Source organism: Sceloporus occidentalis, unplaced genomic scaffold (genome assembly GCF_023333645.1).
Source record: "Sceloporus occidentalis isolate IW3139 unplaced genomic scaffold, rSceOcc1.0.p SCAF_16, whole genome shotgun sequence".
In the NCBI taxonomy this organism is placed as follows: Eukaryota; Metazoa; Chordata; class Lepidosauria; order Squamata; family Phrynosomatidae; genus Sceloporus; species Sceloporus occidentalis.
Genome location: NW_028316996.1, coordinates 2564556 through 2585556, shown reverse-complemented (window position 1 = coordinate 2585556; position 21001 = coordinate 2564556). Strand labels below are relative to the sequence as shown.

Below are 21001 nucleotides of genomic sequence, written 5' to 3'. Positions count from 1 at the left end.
CTGCAGTGCATGTGGCTGCAAGAAGAATCCATCATTTTCTCATGTCACACGATAGTTTCTTTCGAGTTCCTTTTAAATGAATGCAGGCCTAATAAAGACTGCTGATTGGATGGTAGATTGACTGATTTTGGGATGACGAGAAGAACCCTTTGATTGGTCCGACGCCATTCATTGTATAGTCTACAGTGGTATCTAAATGACACCTGCAGGGATTAAAAAAAAGAAAACGTGTAGGTTATAATTAGTATTTTACCAAAATAAAAATTAGAAATAATTATCCTTAATTAGAATGCAAACAACCGTTTTACCCCAAAAGCACATCTAAAGTGATCGTTTATATCTTATTATACAAAACTGCATTAAGAAAAATGTTCATAGAATTAATGCAATCCCTGTTCCCATTAATGCAAATTTAGACATTTACATTGATAGATAGTAATGAAAAAAAGAAGTAATTTGTCCATCTAGTCTGCCCTTTTTCAGTAACTTTTGATATATTCATTCTTTCGCTTTCCCAGAATTCCTTTTTCCTTGTTTGCTTGTACTACTTCTACTTGATGCTTCCCTTTACCCACAGTCTTTTCTGTAAGGTAGAATTTATTTCCCCATTGCCATATTTCACATTGCATGTGCTGTTTTTTGCCAGGCTCCTTTTCCTCCTAATTCATCCAGGGATGGATTCCCCACAAGGATAGAGGTAGGTAAAAACTTTGATACACTTCTGAAACTTGGCAAAACTAAGCCGTTTGAACCCCTGCCAGCTTGTCTATCACCAATTGTTGCCCATAGAGCCGTATTTTAAGTTCCAAGCAGGAGAAGGCAATCAGAGGCATTGTGACAAAAAAATACTAAACATGGAACACAAACCAGCCATCAAGTCATGGATTCTAAAATGTAACCAGTTAGCACTAGGTCATTGTTTTTGAAAAACAAAATAACAGCAGTACTTACAAGTGTCCAAAAGAGGTAAATAGTAAAGAGTGCAACTGTTAGTGCAATGAGTCCAACAGCTTCTAGTCGGCTACTGAAGTGCAGATGATCAACAGCTCCTCGAAGGCAAAGCCATCCGGATATGGTGGCCAGTGGAGTAATGAATAAGAAGCACACCATGTCTCCAAACAGAGTCCTTTTCTCATGTTGTGGGCCTGGGTTTCGCAGCCACTGCAAAGAGACAACAACTGCGTAAGTATTTGGGTTTAATAAATTAGCAGAAACAACCATGTAGAATCCAGAATACATGTAGAACTATTTTTACTTTTTTAGGCAGACATAAAATAAAGACAAAAGGCTACTAGTTCAAAAAGAGGGTGGTCAACATAATAAATCACGCAGACGTACTCTTGGCCATTGTGAATGGGCTTTTTGTAGTGAAATAATTGGTTTGTCCACTATTCAAATATATAGCATACAGTTTCACTTAAAACAAAACAATAAAAAAACTTTTGTATGTTTAACCATATTTAAATGGATTTATCGGTGTTTATACACGTATAATCCAGCTCATGCAATTCCAGGCCAGTGCTATCCTCAAAACTATATATAAAGTAGCAGGCATGTGCGCATGAATTCATAGAAGTGTTTTTTTAGGGATGCTCATAATGACATAATCGTGTTTTTGCTGGCTTCACACAATCATAAAAACACAAACATGCATTATGTGATCCGACCACCAGATGTCTCTATTACCATGAATCTGCATGCAACACAGGTCTCTACGTATAACGCAATTGATTTAGAAATTTTAAAGAGCAACCCCCACAATCTTTTTATAACAGTATCACTTAAAAGTAAAGTGTTATTTTATTCTTCAAAAAAATGATAATTCAATTTACATTTATTTTACTGAATGTATGTTTTCCCATAATTTTGCAATCCACATTTCTTTATACGTTAGGAGGCGCACTATAGGAAGCATGGATGATTGGTTTTGAACAAATAAAGAAAATGGGAACATGTTCAAAATCATCATATGTTACAATTTATTTGTGTCTCTTTGGCACATGGCATAAGATGTTTTTTAAGCCTGAAGTAGGGCTTAATAAAGACCGATATAAGTTGACAAGTCAACCTGTCCCACACAGACAAAAAAGTCACATCAGTTTTGGAGTAGTTAAAATTCTCTGTATTCATTTATTTGGATGTTGACCAGGGTGGCGAAGCTGTTAGTTGCACTCTCAGAGTTTTGAAGAAGTCACTTGACAATAAGTTTGTCTTGTACATAACAATATACAGACAAAGCAAGCAAAAAGGATAAACGGTCAGATGTATGTGTCTGTCTGAGCCCCACCAATTGCCCGTTCAGCCATGTGCCCATTTGTGATGGCACAAAACCATTATACCGTATTTGCTCGATTATAAGACGACCCCCCAAATCTTAATATTAATTTAGAAAAAAAAAGAAAAAGCCTGAATATAAGACGACCCTATAAGAAAAAAGTTTTACCAATAAATGTTAATTCATTTAAACTATTTTTTTTAATAAAAGCTATGATTGAGAAAAATATTTTGGTTTTATTTCCTTCTATTTTCCAACCTGCCCCCCAGTTATGCACATCTGCCCCAGAAATGCCTTATACCCAGTGGCGACTCTAGAAACAATATATAGGGGGGGCACACAAGATACCACAGTCAAACTGGGGGGGCATTAATAATTTCCACCATTAAATCATACCACTGAAAAAACACACACACATATATATATATATATATATATATATATATATATATATATATATAGCCAAAAGTAATGTGCTATGGAATGATACTTTTGTTATTGGCCAATACAATACCAGGGCTTGACAAATTTGTTGTGAATCTAGGCGCCAGGTAAAAAAGTTAGGAGCCAGGATTTTTTTAAACTAACAGTTGGTTAGGAGTGATCGGATCATCATCAGCCCACTTACTAAACTCACAGCGTTTGACCTGGAAGCACCCTGGACTTTCAGGTCAGTGCTGTTTTTTTTTTTATTATTAATTTTTTTTTTTTTTAACTCTTTCGATGCTGATGTTCCATTGACTGATATTTAGTCCCCACAAGCTTGTGGGGAAAAATGTTAACCCCTGCAATGCCACGAATGTGTCATACACAAGTGTGGCATTGAAGGGGTTAACGCTGCACTGTCGCTCTCATGGAGCGATCAGGCAGCAGGGGGGTGTTGGGGCTGGTGTCCACACTCATGTGGAGACCAAAGAACCTTCTCCCCTGTCCCTGAAGCTGCCTCTGGCAGCTGGGACTCAATTGCTGGTCTATAGACCAGCCATTGCAGGGAGGGGAGTCTTTGATGACTGCTGTAGGCTTCCATGCCTACAGGAATCATCAAAGGGCTTGTGGGGGCTCGTTTTTGCTGTTGCTGGTCTGCCTGGGCTTCCAGGCAGACCACCAGCAGCAGAGCCCCGTACAAAACGGGAATTAACCCTTAATGCCGCTATCGTGGCATTGAAGGGGTTAACGCTGCACTGTCGCTCTCATGGAGCGATCAGGCAGCAGGGGGGTGTTGGGTCAGGTCCCCACACTTGTGTGGGGAACCAATCAACATACAATCCCCTTCCCTGAAGCTGCCTGTGGCAGCTGAAAACACGATTGCTGGTTTTGCAGCAACCGCGGTTTCAGCCTACAGGATCACTCCGTGGGAGTGATCTCAGGCTCGGGGGCGGGCTCTGAGTGGCTGTGCTGTCTGCCCAGACTCCTGGGCAGACAGCAGCAGCAGCGCCCCCGTGTGGTTACTCAGCCTCTTACATCCACATTTTTTTATGGATGTAAGAGGCTGACAAAACCTAGGCGCCAGGACAAAATTCTCTGTCGCCATGGCGACCTGGCGCCTGGGATTTGTCGAGCCCTGACAATACTTGTACATTCAACATGGGAAGCCTGAAGCCACAATTTAGTAAGACTAATCCTTGAAATCCTTTAAACAACACAATACCTTAACTTTTGCACTAAATGATTTTAGGGCCTAATATTAGATCCTGCTGCTGATATATATAAATATTAGATCCTGCTGCTGATATATATATATATATATATATATTAGCCCCTGCTGCCCATATATATTAATATTAGCCCCAGTTGCCGATATATATATATTAATATTAGTCCCTGCTTCCGATATATATATAAATATACATATAAATATTAGACCCTGCTGCCGATAGCAGGTATAGATCAACACATTAACACACAAACCCAGCTTTGCATGTATAGATCAATTGAAATTCACTTGTGATCTCAGCACTGAAGGTATATATCAAATAAACAGAATCAGACATACAAATCCTGTATTTGCAGGTATACAATAATAATATATGAAATGTAGCATTGCAGGTATAGATCAAATAAATACATGGAAACAGCATTGCAGGTATTAATCAACTGAACAAGACATACAAACCCTGTATTTGCAGGTATACAATAATAATATATGAAATGTAGCATTGCAGGTATAGATCAAATAAATACATGGAAACCGCATTGCAGGTATTAATCAACTGAACAAGACATACAAAACCTATATTTGCAGGTATACATAAATAATGTATGGAAACATAGCATAGTAGATATGGATCTACAGAAGAACACACAAACCCAGCTTTGCAGGTACAGATCAATTGGAATTCACATAAAAACACGGCATTAAAGGTATATTTAAAACCCCTAAATTACAGGGATAGATCACAGGTTGCACACCCCAACCACGCTGCCCACATAGAACCTGGTCAGCACCCAGATAACACACATAAGATTTGCCATCTTTGTCCCATATACACCCTGCTAGTGCCATCTTTGCCCTTACACAATTATATATCTATGATACACACAAACACATTAACTCATGCTCTCCCTCATTCAGACAGTTCATCCACATATTAACTCATGCTCTCCCTCATTCAGACAACTCATCCACATATTAACTCATGTTCTCCCTCATTCAGGCAATTCATCCATTTTAAGAAACTACACCCCTTGGAGCTTCAAATGAGGGGCTACATGTATTTCTAGGACAAAAGTTGAGTGCACAAATAATGATGGAATATGTCGCTTTGGCTAGAAAATATGTTTTTTCTAACCATAACGACATGTTCATTTGTGTCTAGCGCACTCCAGGTTTGTACTAGAAACACATTTGATGCGCCAAGGGATGTCGTTTTTGCAAATGTGCAATTGCCCCCCCTTGCCCCCCTGTAGCGACTGCTTATACCCCCTATATGCCACTGTGCCCCATGATATGCCTTTTAACCCTCTTAATGCCACTGTGCCCCATGATATGCCTTTTAACCCTATATACCACTGTGCCCCATGATATGCCTTTTAACCCTATATGCCACTCTGGCACTTAGAGGGTTAAAAGGCATATTATGGGGAAGAGTGGCATATAGGGAGGTTTAAGGCATTGCAGGAGGCAGAGTGGCGTATAGAGGGTTAAAAAGGCATTTCTGGAGGCAGAGTGGCATTAAGGGGGTTAAAAGGCATTTCACAGAGCACCTTGCCTCCAGAAATGCCTTATGCCCCCCATTTAACACTCCCCGCCCCACTTACCGGCACTTCTGAGTCTCCTGTCATGTAGCTGGGGCAGCGTGTAGATCCCACGCACTTACGCTGCAGCCGGAAGGAGGCGTGGCTAGTAGCGGGGGTTGTCTGCGTGCATCGCGCAGACATTCCCGGGCTGTCAGAGATCAGAGTTCCCCGCGCCGGGAACTCTGATCTTTGACACCCGGGGAAGGTCTGCGCGATGCACGCAGACAACCCCCGCTGCTAGCCACACCTCCTTCCGGCTGCAGCGGAAGTTGTCTACGCGAATCGCGTAGACATCTACACGCTGCCCCAGCTGCACACCGGTAAGTGGGGCGGGGGGGTTGAGACAGGAGGATCCAGATCCCCTGCAGCTGCGGGGGATCTGGATTTTAGTCGTCTCATAGTCAGACTTTGAGGTCTGATTATAATACGACCCCGATTATCAGACGAGGGGTATTTTTCAGAGCATTTGCTCTGAAAAAAACCTTGTCTTATAATCGAGCAAATACAGTAATACCTAGTGAAAGAGACTCATAACCATTCCTGGGAACTTTATAAATTAGCTGACCCTGAGAATCTTGAAATATTAACCCTTCACTAAATAGTTTACATTCTAAATAGTGACTCCTCAAATGTGTTAAACGAAATGGCTCCAATCATGAAAAGTAGGCATATTAATATATATATATATATATATATATATGCTTGTAGCAAATGTATCAATTGGGAGTCTTAGATGTGGTCACAGCAATGACTAGGAAGGAGTCAGAAGGACCCTGAGAATCTGCTCCATTACCCTGAGACCCTGAAATTCGGGTAAAAACCCTGAGACTCGGGATCAGACACTGAGATTTCCCAGGTGACTCAGAATACAAGCCCTATCATTCTGTTCTCCTTATCGCTGGTCCCCAACAGTGCAGATTTTGAGGATAACCTCAAAATGCACAGGTGTGAGCTTTAAATAACACACAACAATTTGTTAGAAATACTGAATAACTCATTAAGCTGCATGTGCTACACACGTACCATTGGAGAAAAACACCCCGCGCCATCAGCAACTGAACTTGGGCTGAACTCTCCACTAACCTGCTCTCTGCGATTACTAACCGAGTTCACATGGAGAGCTCTGCAGACTCAATTACAATCAACTCAGAAGAGCAACTCTGCACAAAGTGACTTCGCTGAGTGAAAACAGCTGAGTTCATCTCAAGTTCAACTACGTTGCATAAAGTTTAATACCTAAACATAAGACTTGGCCTACAGACCACATATTGACCTGTATAGCTAGTTTGCCATTAAATGATTGGATATCAGAAGTATTTAATGAAACTGTCATGCCAAAAGTAGTGGCTAAGAAAAGTAAAAGTTTTTGCCGATAAATGGAGAGGATTCAGAATATTATTCTAAGTCCTAAAGAGAAGAAAAGCAGAACATTTTATTTCTAATTATAACAGTAAAGAAGCTCATTAGAGCTGTAACAGCAAGTAAAGTCATTACTATCTCCCAAATTGGAGTTCTTTAATTAAGAGAAAGGCACGGAAATTAAGTGCAGGAATCCCTCAAAGCTCATCTCGTCATTGGCAAAAGACAAATTAACAAGAAATGATACAGTAATAAGAACAATGCATACCAAGGGCAAAACTTATTTATACATCAGCGCATTTAGGATATCATTGACAAATCTGACAAGATTTCAAGTGATCCATTTAACACAATTTTCAGTCCTCCATACCCAATATGTTTCAAAAATCTAGATACGGCTGTAAAAAAAAATTTATATTGCTATATCTTTGTGTCAATGTTGGTAAAATTGCATATTAAAATGAATGGAGTATGGTATGGGCCCATATATCAATATCAAGTTTTGGATGTGGTCGCCCAGCATAGAAGCAATTTTATGATCTGTTCACGTTCAACATACATGCCTAGAACATGAAGTAGAAATCTCGAGTCTAATTGTACTGTAAAGGTCAACCGGGACATGATATCACTACCTGTCCGAAAGTCTCTACGTTCACAGCAAACCTACCCAAGCTATTAAGAGATACCTCCATGGCACAGCATGCAACCGAAAAAGAAATTCTTACAATAATGAATCTTGCACATGTTTTGTAATTTCCCTGCAACCCATGTATGAATGTCATATCTTAATAAAGAAGCCATATTTAGCTAAAATCTGGCAGTCATTGACTTATTAAATGTAAAACTACTGTCATAGATCGGAAGGTGCTGATAATTTATCACGCAGATTACTGAATGCTTTACAGATTTATAGACAATATAACATTTAGTTGCAATTACTGATCTTGGCTGTTTTGTAATAATACGATTTGGAATGGGACTGGAGAACAATTAATCTGATTTATTTCCGTATAATTCCAGAAAAAATTATCATACCATTTGTAAGCTTTTAGCCGGTTTTCAAGTCAGCATCCGCCACAGAAATGCTTACATTTGTAATCCAATAATAATGTCTACTGTATTTCTAGATTTAGTGTGTATGTGTCAATAGTGTTAGAGTGTGTATAGTGTTAGCCAGTACATGCATGTGTATAAGAGTGTAGTGCTAGCGTGTATGGTGTTGCTTATGTTACAGTATGGCATTAGCATGAATGTGTATGTCAGCATCTAGCATTAGAGTGTGTGTATGAGTGTATGGTGTTGTGTGTATGAGTGTATGGTGTTGTGTGTATGGAGCATGTGTGTGAACAAGAGATTACATAAGATATTAGCGTGTGTCTGACTGCCATTGTGTTTTTTTCTACTAGTTTGTTGCAAAATTGGAAAGAGCCACAAACTGTGTTTTTTTGCCTTCTTTTGGATCAACAGCAATTAACAGATATGGAAAAGGCTAACTGTAACTATATGTCTGTTAAGGTATGGTGCTAGAGTGTGTAAATGTATGTTAGTGTATGTTAAGGCTCGACAAACCCTGCGCTCCAGGAAAATAAAAACATGATTGTCGAAGAAATCTCCTAGATCCAAAGCAAATTTGTCGACCCCTGCATTACAGTCTTTTTAAGTTCCTCACTTAATTCATGATGCACCCTCTAACAAAGGATCCATTATGAATTTATGTGGGGACCTTAAAGGAGCTTCAAGGTTATGGAAGCCCACACAGAAAGGAAAGCCCTCTATGATTAGAGCTTGCCTTTTTAAAAACAAAGGGTTAAACAGTAAAGCAGTATCCTGCATAGCAACTTACATGCTTGTTAGAATTATCAATCATATAGCTAAACGTATCGAATGATACATTCTAAGCAGATTAGTTTTCTCAATTATACTCTCTGCCACCACAGTGAATCTGCAAAGCTTTGAAAACCTAATCGGGATGAAGTGTTCTGATTACTGAAGTCACTCTGATTTACTTTTAAAATGATTTCTGCACTATAAACAAGTTCTGATCCCGCTCTGAACAGAATCTGAGTATAACACAGCTATGCTTAGTAAATACGTACCAAAGCTTTGAATACTATAATTCTGTGAAAGTCAGCAGAACTGTGCTGTGGTGACCTTGTATCAGAATAAAAGAATATCAAATGACAATAATTCCTATTATCAATTATTACCGCGCTGGAAAAGCTGGAGTTTGCTTGGATTCTCCCTCAACTCCTGTGCTACTACAGTCTGCCTCGCCAATGTATACTAAGAAAACCCTTTTTTTTTTTCTGAGAATCTGCAAAGCTTAACTCTTAAGCTTTTACAATGTTATCTACCCCTCAGCATGGTGGAGAAGTAACCTAATATGAACACCTTGTCTCCTGAGAAATCATGTCTGATGTGAGCCACATACGGAAATAAAGAGTGTTGAGGAAAAATATTGCTTTAAATAGAAAGAAAGAAAATTATGTAAAAAAAAAGAAAACATTTCCATATTTGTATATCCAAAATTTCTCTGTGTAGTCATCTTTCTGTAAATAACCCCAAATGGACTGTTTTCAAGTTGGGATTCATGTTGACGCTACAGTAAATAAACATTCAAGCCTGGAGTTTTTTGTTAAATTTATTTGGAGGAAATATACAAAAATAACTTGGATCACAAACATATGTGACATTAACACAGAACAACTATTGACTTATGAATATATCCCATATTCTGAAAATGTTTCCTATCATCAAAAGATCCCTGTGCAAAGAATGCACGGTCCTCGTCAGTCGGATGCTGGGATCCAACTGCAAGATTTGCAGCCTATTTGCTGTTTTAGGCCCTCTGTGGGCAATATTAGGACCAGGGCTGCTCCAGGAGAACATTGGGGTCCAATAACGTTGCTTGTTAGAACACAAGGCAGGCCAGTGCCTGTGTGTGTGAGAGAGTGTGTGTGTTAGTGCGAGAGTGTCTGAGAAAAAAAGAGGGAGAGTGTGTGTTTGTGTGTTGTGGTGGAAGGGGGTTTGGCTTTGCTTCTCCTCCGCTTGATGGGAATAGTAGACAATCGGAAAACTGCTGCATGTGGACCTGTATTTAGAGGGAGTTGAAGGTACAAAAGCAAATAAAGTATGTTATGTATAAAAAAAATGCATCACAATATATATTAGGGAGGGTGACAAACGGCTATAACAAGCATAGTTTCATAATCAATACTAAGCCTTTCTTGGTAAGGCCGTTGTTTACAAAGAAAGACATTGTAATACAGGACGTTAAGCGTTGTTTCCTAAAACTAATATTACAAACAATATTACAACCTGCTAAATGTATTGTGTAACAATGTACTGAATCAGAGTATTAAATAAACATATTGCAAAAGGGTATTGTTTTGCCATTCTGTGGTCTGTTATGTTGCCAGCTACAACCTGACCCACATCCAGTAAACTGTATGTGTACCTAAAAAAAGCAGCCTATTTTGAAATATATATATATATAAAAAAACAAAGTGGATTATGCACTTAATACAACTTATCTGTAAATGAATATTAAAAAAAAATGGCACCTGAAATCTTTCACATAATAGTTAAAGTATAAACATGAAAAAGAAACAAAAATAAAATAGTGCGCAATATGTTTAAGAACCCACTTTGAAGTTAAATATCTACACTTATTATTATCTATTATCTATTAAGTACAATGTCTTGGTTTGCTGAAGGGGACGTACCAAGACATTTTGGACAATGCTATACTTTCGACTTTATGGGAACAGTTTGCGATGGCTCTTTTCTATTCCAGCATGACTGTGCCCCACAAGCAAGGTCCATAAAGCCATGGTTGGATAAGTTTGGTGCGGAAGAACCTGACTGTCCCACACAGAGCCCTGACCTCAACCCCATCAAACACCTTTGGGACGGACTGGAACTGAAATTGTGAGCCAGGCCTTCTCATCCAACATCAGTGACTGACCTCAGCAATGTCCTACTGGATGAAGAAATACAGTTACCCTAAGGGCCTTATTTTCAGGTGGATTTTTTGAGCAGTAAGCTGCTCTGCATAGAGTAAGTGGCCATTACACACATTAACTTGCATATTATTCATTTTTTAAACATATCACACTCAATTTTATGTTAGTTTATTTTTCGAGTGAATATTATGTGAAAGATTAAAAGTGCCATTTCTTAATATTAATTTACACGTAAGGTGTATTATGCGCACCATCCCCTTTGTTTTTATATGAGTTTTCATTTGCTGGGTGAGACACCAGAGGGAAGTTGCAGCTGGTGTGACATATTTTTCTTTTTATTGTGAAAAAATCACCTTATTCATTAAGTAATGTTACAAGAAACATAGACACCAAAAAAAGTGCAAACAGATGGCATTACACAACTTAATATCATTGATTTAACACATACCAACAGTTTCCATAGCATAGTACAATGGGGAAGTATTTATCAACAGTTCATGTTTTCAGGATCTCACACAATTGTTATTGGACCCATTTTTGCTGACAAAAATGTCCTTGCCTGGGTTAAGTAGTAGAACCTAGTTTCTTATCTCCAGGCATGCTAGTGGTATCACGTGTGGACATGGTCATGCTAGTGGATACGTTAAGACAGGGGTTCTCAAACTGCGGCCCTCCAGCTGCTGCAGGACTACATCTCCCATAATGCTCCTTCAGCTAAGGAGTATGGGAGATGTAGTCCTGCAGCAGCTGGAGGGCCGCAGTTTGAGAACCCCTGCGTTAAGACATCCCTGAGGAGGTAGGGGGACTTTTCTCTTATTACATTTAAAAACATTGGGGATCTTGATGAGTTTGGGACCATGGTTAACGTTTTGTGGCTAAGAGGTTATTAGGAGAACACTAGTTTGGAGTGCCTTTCTAACTAAATCTTAAATTATATTGGTTTTAATTAATTCCTCAGGTTTCATTGAATTCGTCAGGATTATACCTGAGATGTTACCCTTGTAAGGGCCAAATGGTTCTTATATGCCGCCAAATTATCTGATTCTATCTCATCCTAGGCTCCCAGTAACCACAATACTGCTTGTGGTAAGTGAATGAACTAATGTCTAACTGAAAATATTTTTTACTTAGCTTAGTCTTAACAAGTCCATTCAAAACCTGTACAAGAGTAAGAACAATAAAATACTTGTCACGGCCTGATTTTGTCCGGCTCAAAAGCTGGATAGGCATTGTTCATGATTAAATCTGCAATCTTATGGCCCTGAGTTGTTATAGTATCGTCTGGGCACTGGTGACGTTTGCAGACCTCAGAGAAATTCATATTCCAAGCATATAATCTGATAACTGCACATTAATTAAGGCTTACAGTCCGTGCTAGGCCATCAAAATATCTTTTATTTTCAGCTCTCACTCCTGAGCACTGGTTTTTTGTTAAGCGAAAACAAAACCTATTTTCATCTACTATCATCTCTAAAGTATTGAAACCCCTTGTAAGCAGATATATTAAATACCTATCTCTTTAGTGAAATTACTTGCACCCAGTGAGTCACATATTAACCAAAGTAATATAAGCAGAAAGCGGTTTAATCTAATAAAGGCTTTATCTCTGCTGGCACAGCTTTCACTGAGAGTGATTTCCCATCTTTGCAAACGCAATGCTATTTCTACATAAACAATTTACCGATAAGTATTTCCTCTCGGGGCCAGTACAGTATATCTATGTGGGCCCCTGGTGTTGGTTTAGAGATTATTTGGAGAGGTAAAATCTGCCCCATACACTGAAAGGTGATTGCGGCTGGCTGAAGGTCCATTTCTTTTTTCCCCAACAACCCAGAACTTAACATTTTAAAACCAAATGCTTTATTTGCAAATGGGAAGGCCAGTGATTGGGACAATGGCACACTAGCCTTTAAACAGGTAAATGGGCCATCAAGGTAAAATGCGCTGATTTTCTGCAGAGCTGGTTGTTAGATGACACGTAAATAGCCAGTCATGTCAAAAATGTTCCAATAAAACTATAATTGAGCACACATGTAATGGGCCTGATACAATGATCCAGCTAAACATTAATTAGTGTTACCAGTGGTGAAAAAAGCATGGGTTGTGAAAACTGTGAGTGGTATAAGGCTACATAGCGATCAGTTGAAACGACCTCACCTGAGTGATTGAATCTGGTATCCAAAATTTGAATTGATACTTTTTAATCTGATTTTCTAGAGGGGATAAAAACTAGGTCTAGAAATGTGTAGACTGGTTTAAAAGGTAAAACAAAGACATAACAGATGCACAGGATGGTCTAAAGATGGGCAGCTTTACCCTTTGAGTGATTAGTCCTCGGGGCTTAAAGGGAAGTAGGCAACACAACAAAGTGTCGGGGGGGGGCAAGCAGGGTGATGGGTTGCATATCTGGGTTTAGTAGCAGGAAGAGAGAGGTTCTGCCAATTTAGAGATCTCACCTAGTGTGTTGTAAACAGCTCTGGAGACCCCATCTCCAGAAGGATATGGACGTTTTGGAGAGGGTTCAGAGGACGGCTACTAAAATGGTAAACAGTTTGCAAGATAGAAGCTATCAGGAAAACTAGGCAGGTGTAAGAATCCTTTCAAAATTAAACATGTTAATAGTTTCTTTTTATCATTTAACAAAAGAGAAAGTGAGCAAACAGAAGAAAAAGCTAAATCACATTAGTTTATTGTGACCACCCTTTTCCTTCAAAACAGCAAATTTTCACACCTGCTAAAAGTTTTGCACAGTACTGTAAGTTTATTTCATACAAGTTGAACAGCCTCCCAGCATAAATGGTAGATGTGAATGCAGTGAAGCAATTTGGGCATTAGACCAAAGACTAATTAAGGTCTTTAAAACAGGAAAAACAGGCAGACTAGATGGACAGAATGGTTCTTATCTGCTGTTTGAGTAAATTACTTTGACCTCAGTTAAACATGGGCAACAGCAGGTTTCATATTTTGGCCATGTGTAATGAAGATGTCCAAATGTAATCATAGCCATGAACAGTGTGTCCTTACTTTGGCCTGCACTATACACCCAAAACTGGTTTACATATTCTGAAAACAATGGCCCATATGACAACAAAACCCTATGCTGAAGATGTATTTCATCAGTGACCACTTGCTTTTGGGAAATTACCTTGCAATTTTTGGTTGTAATACAGAAAATCTTATTCACTGTCTACTGATTCGGGAAACAAGACAATGCCTGCTTTTCCTTCCTGCTTTTTTACAGAATCCTGTCGCATTAGTAAGAGTATGAGTTCCCATTCTGAACGTTTTACCAACTCTCTGCACCTGTTTGTGTCAGAAGAGCACATGAGTAACATGAGTGATTAACGGTCTGCCCCACTGAATCATTATTGTTTCTAAATCTTTGTTGAAACAATAAAAATATTATATGGTGAAAGAGTATCCTGTATCAAAATCTCCCAATGCATTCTTCCCTAGCATTAGGGTTCTCAAAACTTAACCTTTCTAGTACCTATTCATGCGGAATAGGTTAGTACTCTATGAACACTGTTCCATGAATCTGAAAGGGTTGGACCCAGGAGCCTATACAGAGTGTTTCACATAGAAAGATTGCGGAACAGTTGGTTCTTTAAAAAATATTTAATTGACATTTAAAATATTAATGTTTAATTGTTATTTATCACCTGAGATTTGTTAAATGCTGCTCTTCACATCTTGGCACATAGGCCTCATGACATTTATAACTATAAGCATTAGTAAAAGACACTTACTGTCCCTTGTGTACTCCACTGATGCCCTGGATCTACAAGAGGTCCTCTTTAGCACGGGAGCTGGACCAGGGTGTAAATGTTCACAAAGGGACAGAGCGCAGCGGGGTCACGTAAGGCACAGGAACGCAGAGGGGTAAGAGGCAGAAATGCAGCAGGGTCATGTAACGCAGCGCCACGTGATCCTACAGTAAAAGCAAGGCTTCTTGCACAGACCAGAAAGAAAACTGCGAGTGAGGTATGGGGGTGAGGAGAGGGTAAGAGTATGTATGTACTACTTCTGGCAGATCCCCGCATCTTCCACCCCTCCCCACCTCTTGTCACACCTCTAGCACATCTGTTCTAATTTGGACCGCTGGAATATAGTATATAGTATAGCATTCTAGGTAAGTCATGTTCATTGTGCAAAACATATTAGGGGTGGACATCTATACTATAAAATCTCACTTAAAATACTTGCTTATTTTAGAACACTACTAAAGTGGGTGTATATTATACAACATTGTGTAAAAAATAAATTTTTCTGTTAACCAAGAAAAATATACCATGAATGTTCTAATACTCAAAGGTACTTTATAGATGGACAGCAACAAAGTGACAATACAAGTCTCCTTTAATGCCACATACCAGTAGCTACAATCATTACTCCTCTATAAACGGATGGGGAAAAAAATACTGGTGTTTCAATTTTTCTGTAACGTTAAAAAAGGCATTATTTCACGAAAGATTCACTTTTATAGATTTTGCAGGTTCAGTCAATAAAGCTGCAGGCTTAACCGAGAGGATAAGAGCAGCTGGAAAGTAAAAGAAACCAATGGCTGTGAAATCTGGTCTTGTAGCCGAGTCTCACAAAGTAACATCCTGTCTGCTGTTTAAATTATTAATCACAGGTACATAAAAAAATCGTCCCTCATTGTAACATAACAACACCAGTTTAATATAATACTAATGTTTTCAAGTCCTCCATCCGTTCCTGGGAAGAAAATGCTATGCGAATTTATCCTGGGTCCTGACCAGTTTCAGGGTAAGTGACCTGGGAGATTCTTGCTGGTTGTAAGCTTGTTCTGAAGCTACTCCATCCAGTAAGAAACTCAGCTTGTCTCTGACAAGGTACAAAGTAGAATCCTGCTACATAACAAGCATGTTACAAAAATAAGCTTCTATTTTTGAACATTATTATTTCTTCAGCCATCATATGCACTTCAATGCATGATAGCTGTTGTTTTGAAAATGTATGGTGGTATTCTGTAAAGTTTCTGCACCTGATATACTCACCTCCAGTAAGCTCCAATGCTGCTCGGAGAATGCTGCTTTCAGACCCTTGTGTCAAAAATGCTGCCACTGATTTCAATGGGGGCGCTTTCCTGTCGATGATTGACTGCTTCAAACAGCCAATCAGTGGCAAGAAACGTCGGACCATGGAAGAGGATGGCAGATGCGACAGCAAGACTGCAACTTCGAGCTCTCGTAAGTGCTGTGTTTTTATATTCTTTTAATTTTGGAAGAATGCATCTTAAGTGCCCACTGAGTACTTTACTACTAAACTGTCCCTTTAAAAACAATCCATTGTATAGTGCTGTGGAACATCTACAAAATGAAATCTAATAACAATGCCAGTTCTGATTTTCAGGAAGATTGTAAGAACAACCAAACAAGGTAGTTCAAAGGACATCAGCATTTTCTATAGCAATCCAGCCAGAGATGAATGTCTGGACAACGGCGTGTATCAGGCATTAGTGCATGTGGGACCAAAACCTTCAACAACGCTCACAAACGAGGCAATGCTTTTGAAAAACTCTCCTAATCCCTTGTGCTTCTTGACTACTTTCCAGTAATTAAATTAAACGTATGGTGAGCTCCCACACGGCACAGCTAATAATGCTATCCTCATCCTCAATGACTTCAACAGCATTATTCTTTTATTCAGAAATTTACCATCACAATGATAATACTATATTTACTGTCTATCCCCAATAATAATATCCCCAACAGCAACAAGTTTTCCCAAGTGTAGACCAGAAGAAACACACACATTTTCTGTGTTTGTATAACTGGCATATGCTGGTTAGGGAATACAAATACAATTTATATTACCATATTGTATATGCCTCTAGCATGACTTTTATTTCAATCTCATGGAATTCCACAAATACTTATTTTAAACAATTCTAGAAAGCCAGGAAATTGAGAAGCCTTCCAGCAGTCCATATGGCATCGCTGGAAATGAGGAACAGTTGTTGACAGATAATGCCCACATCTGATAGTAATATAATTCTTTTTAGGCTAAACCGCAAAGATTAATCCTATACGTTTACATACACTTAACCCATTTCATATAAAGTTGCTGCTAAAGTCAGGGATGGACTGGGGATTAAAATTCTCCTGATACTTTAGGGTCAGAGAGTGATAAATGACGTACGCTCTTATTGGGTATTGTGTCCTATTGACAGAACAAAAAAGTGGAGTGGCAAGCAAGAGCAGAATAATTTTTATCCACAGCCCGCTTTGTTATCTAATGGGCAACCTATGGGATGCATGCAGCTTTTTCTGAATTTTGTAAGGTCCTTTATGAAATAAAAACATAGGTTCTATCGTATTACACATTTAATTAAGCCACGCACCCTGACTGTGATTTGTAACCTTGTTTTCCATTCTGTAATCACTGATCTAAGGGGTAATTTCTTTAAAGCTCAATAAAGTCTAGTTAAAATCAAAATGAAATTTGCATACCTCTGAGGCAAAGTATATAAAAAAATTAGTTTAACCTCAGGGTATCTAAGAGTAGTAGCCATATGGCTATATGGATATAAAATGTACTATAAAACCTCCCGTCTCTATTCCATATAAACCACATCCAAGCACAATTTTTATATCCTATTTATTTTTAGTAGGATTATATACAATTATATAATTCCCCCAAGTCTTTGCAGGGAAGGATAAGTATACCTGAATCCTAAAAATGCATAAGACTTATTATATAACATTTATTTATATAGCACAGCAGATTCTATTAAGTGCTATATAAATTGTTGGCGCAATATAAATTGGAGATAATAGTAATTCAGTAGTGCTATATTCTTTATACTACGTACTCACAGCCTGTGATGCATATGTAGAAAGCCATGTAAACTGTTTCAAATATACATTGATTTATAGCACAGCAATCCCTGTATGGAATACCACTGCTACTGTCTGACACGTTAGACAGTCCTATGTCTTCAGATACACATTGTATACACAAGACCATATAAAACCGAGGCATCACATCACTTGACCCCGTGGTGAAACTGAAGCTATACGCACATTGTGGGAGCAGCAGAACCAAAGCTGCAGGAGATGTAAGGAGGTACGAGCGGGAGGGAGTGAGTATGTTTGCATGTGAGCATGAATGTGTATAAGTGTGTTTGAGCATGAATGTCTATGTAAAAGTGTGTATGAGCATGGATGTCTGCGTATCAGTGTATATGGGCATGAATGTCTATGTATAAGTGTATGTGAGCGTGGATGTCTTTGCATAGGTGTAAGTGGGCATGGATATCTACATATAAGTGTGACCATGAATGTCTACGTATTAATGTCTATGTGTAAGTCTGTGTCTGAGCGTGTGAGCATTGATGTGTAAGTGGTGTGAGAGGGAATGTGTGTTACAATGAGTGTGTGTGTTAGTATAAGTAAGTGTGTGTGTTAGCATGTGTAAATTTGTGTAAATATGTTTACATATGTTTGTCAGAGTGTATGTTGGAGGGGGGAACGGGCAATGATGGGACAGAGAAGCTGTTTCGGGGCAAAGATGGCACAGATAAGCTGTTTGGGGTTAGGATGGCACACATACTGTTTGGGGGCAAAGGTGGTACATGTTGCTTAGTGAAGTTGGGAAGCCGCAAGGAAATGTATGCACCGGGGCCCTATGGTTTCTAGTTACGTCTCTGGGGAAAATTATACATACTGGGACTTCGCAATGTCTGCCATGGGTATCATTCCTTCACAGAGTGGTTGGAAAGCGAGTGGACTGGGGAGGATGGCATTCTCATACACAAAGCTGCAGCTCGAGGATTAAAATTCATGTGCTTTTTTTTTAGGAAAAGGAATTCTGGAACTGTCCATGGCTTGAATAAATAGACTGTTTTCCTGTTTATGGAACAATTTTCAGACACAAAAATATTTGTTAACTTGTTTTACAGTTAAAAATGCAAATGCCTGCTTGCATCAGCTTCTATTTTTGGTGATTTTCCTAATTATTAACAGATGATTTATTTACTTAGTTCTTTCTCCTGTTTTGTTTTGAATTCTGCAAATTATAAAACATGACCAGATTGCAATTAACATATTTCCATTGTTTTTTTTGCTTGCATGTATCGGGGACTAGAATTTAAACAGACTCCATAAAATCCACTTAGCCTACCAATTATTTCAAATGCTATATTTTAATGCCAATATCAAATGTAAATTACAATGTTTTTTTCATATATATATATATATATATATATATATATATATATATATATATAATGTTCCCACAAAGTTATAAAGTTTATTGCTAGAACAGAATTTGCTGAATTCATTAGAAGGTATTACATAATTGCTATAGCCTGATATCCCATCACATTTGTGAACATGGCCTAAATCCTTAAAGGTGCTGTTCCAATTATTGTGCAGACATTAGAAGCATCATTCCTTGTACTTTTGAATATTTATACTTTTGCCAGAAACCATTCTTTAATCATGTCCCGATTTTTGCCAGGAACATTTAATTGCAAAGTGACAGAATGGGAGGCACTGACATACGATTGAGACAAGACCATGAAAGTATTAGAGGCAAATACTGCATGCACATAACAATCTTTCTTGTATTAATATAAATGTATTCTAAGGTATTAGTTGTGACAAAAATGCTGTACAGGTTAGCAGAGTTGGAACTATGGATCTTGGCACCTGTAGCAATGCTAGCCGTTTCTACACGCAGATTGAGGAGCAGGCACACTGCCGCCGGGCAGCTCAACTGAGCCCCTCTCTTTGCAGCACATGGGGTAGTTGCCCCTCCTGCTCCTTGAAAGTGCTGCCCATGTGCATTAGACAAAAATAGTAACTAGTCAATGAATCCTAACACTGATCAGAATCACGGCTGTCTGAAGGTGATGGTAACTATAGTCCAACAAAAGCTCGGTGATTATGTTCCATGTCCCAACATGTCTTAAAGCATAAGTCTGCAGTAATCTTATATCTCTATTTGTTTTTATGCTATCTTGTGCACCTGATCAGTTCCTACTGAATGATTTTTGTAAGCAGCTTGGCTTTTCATAAAAGATCTACAAATACGCAAAAGATAAGCCTATTTAATTTCGGTCATAAATATTATGACGATGTCAGATGTTCTGCTGAACACATCAGCATGACAGACAAGGACCTTTTATAAATCAGGCTACAGCTGGAAGGCACATTACGGTTATCTTGTCTGGAGTATAATAATAGTATTGTTCTAAGACATGCACTGTGATATATAAATCATTATATACTTACAGTTCATAACCCACAGGTGACACCTTTTGGCATGCTGGTTTTGGGTGCTTACCACTTCTATGTGATTGATACCTGGTGTTTTGGGAACACAGCATTTCCGAGTTATGGGTCAGAAATTATTTTGTTTCCCAAATCTCAGGGAAGAAGTGATTCCTCTTGAGCTGACCCCCGACCAACCACATCATGCGACCAGTCAATCTGCCCTAACCCATGACATACATCTGGACCACACTAGAAGGGAAATCAATATAGGATTATCCATCACAGGCTACACACCCATATTGCTCATGTGAGAGCTTTTTTATGTTCCTGTAAATACTAAAAATAGTCACCCTGCAATAAAAGTGCGGTGCCTCCCATAAAATGATTGGATTAGTTGTATGAACTGAAAAACATGAATCATCTTCATCAATCAGTCTTATGTTCCAAGTCCAACAGTACATGCACAAAGAATAGAAAAGTAAAACAGAAATGAGATAAAACGCATCATAGGCCATAGTCTCGGTTTGTTAAGTGCGGCAAGCTGCTTAACAGCTTTGGGTGTATGGGAGGTCGGGGAAATGAGCTCTGTCCACTCTACCAACGTTGGAAATTCATGATCCGTACAAAGAACCAGCAAGAGGAATGAACACAGACTTAATATAAACCTATGCAATTGATGACACCATGGATCCAACTATCATAACTTTTTGTTCTCACTGTCTGCATGACCCTTTACCCACCTTATGTTATCTCTGCCCTCTTGTTAAGTTGCTGATGGGTTTAGGTAGCCTCAGCTTCCATACGGTAAAACTGAAAACCTCCGTATACACTGATTGGAGAACAAAAACTATAGGTAGCTTAAATAAACGACTATACATCTACTGAAACCATGACAAATTCAATATTAAATATATAATAAG

The 21001-nt window shown here is 38.7% G+C and overlaps 1 protein-coding gene across 1 annotated transcript in view; it reads right to left on the bottom strand.

The window, feature by feature from the left end:
• Nucleotides 1–44: 44 nt before the first annotated feature.
• Nucleotides 45–21001, bottom strand: part of LOC149302941 (E3 ubiquitin-protein ligase MARCHF3) — a 34981-nt gene continuing 14024 nt past the window's right edge. Inside the window, exons 3-4 of the mRNA XM_089481853.1 lie at nucleotides 952–1161; nucleotides 45–203 (exon numbers count right to left, since the gene is read on the bottom strand). Of these exons, the coding sequence (XP_089337979.1) occupies nucleotides 45–203; nucleotides 952–1161 (369 nt within the window). The remainder of the gene's footprint in view (nucleotides 204–951; nucleotides 1162–21001) is intronic.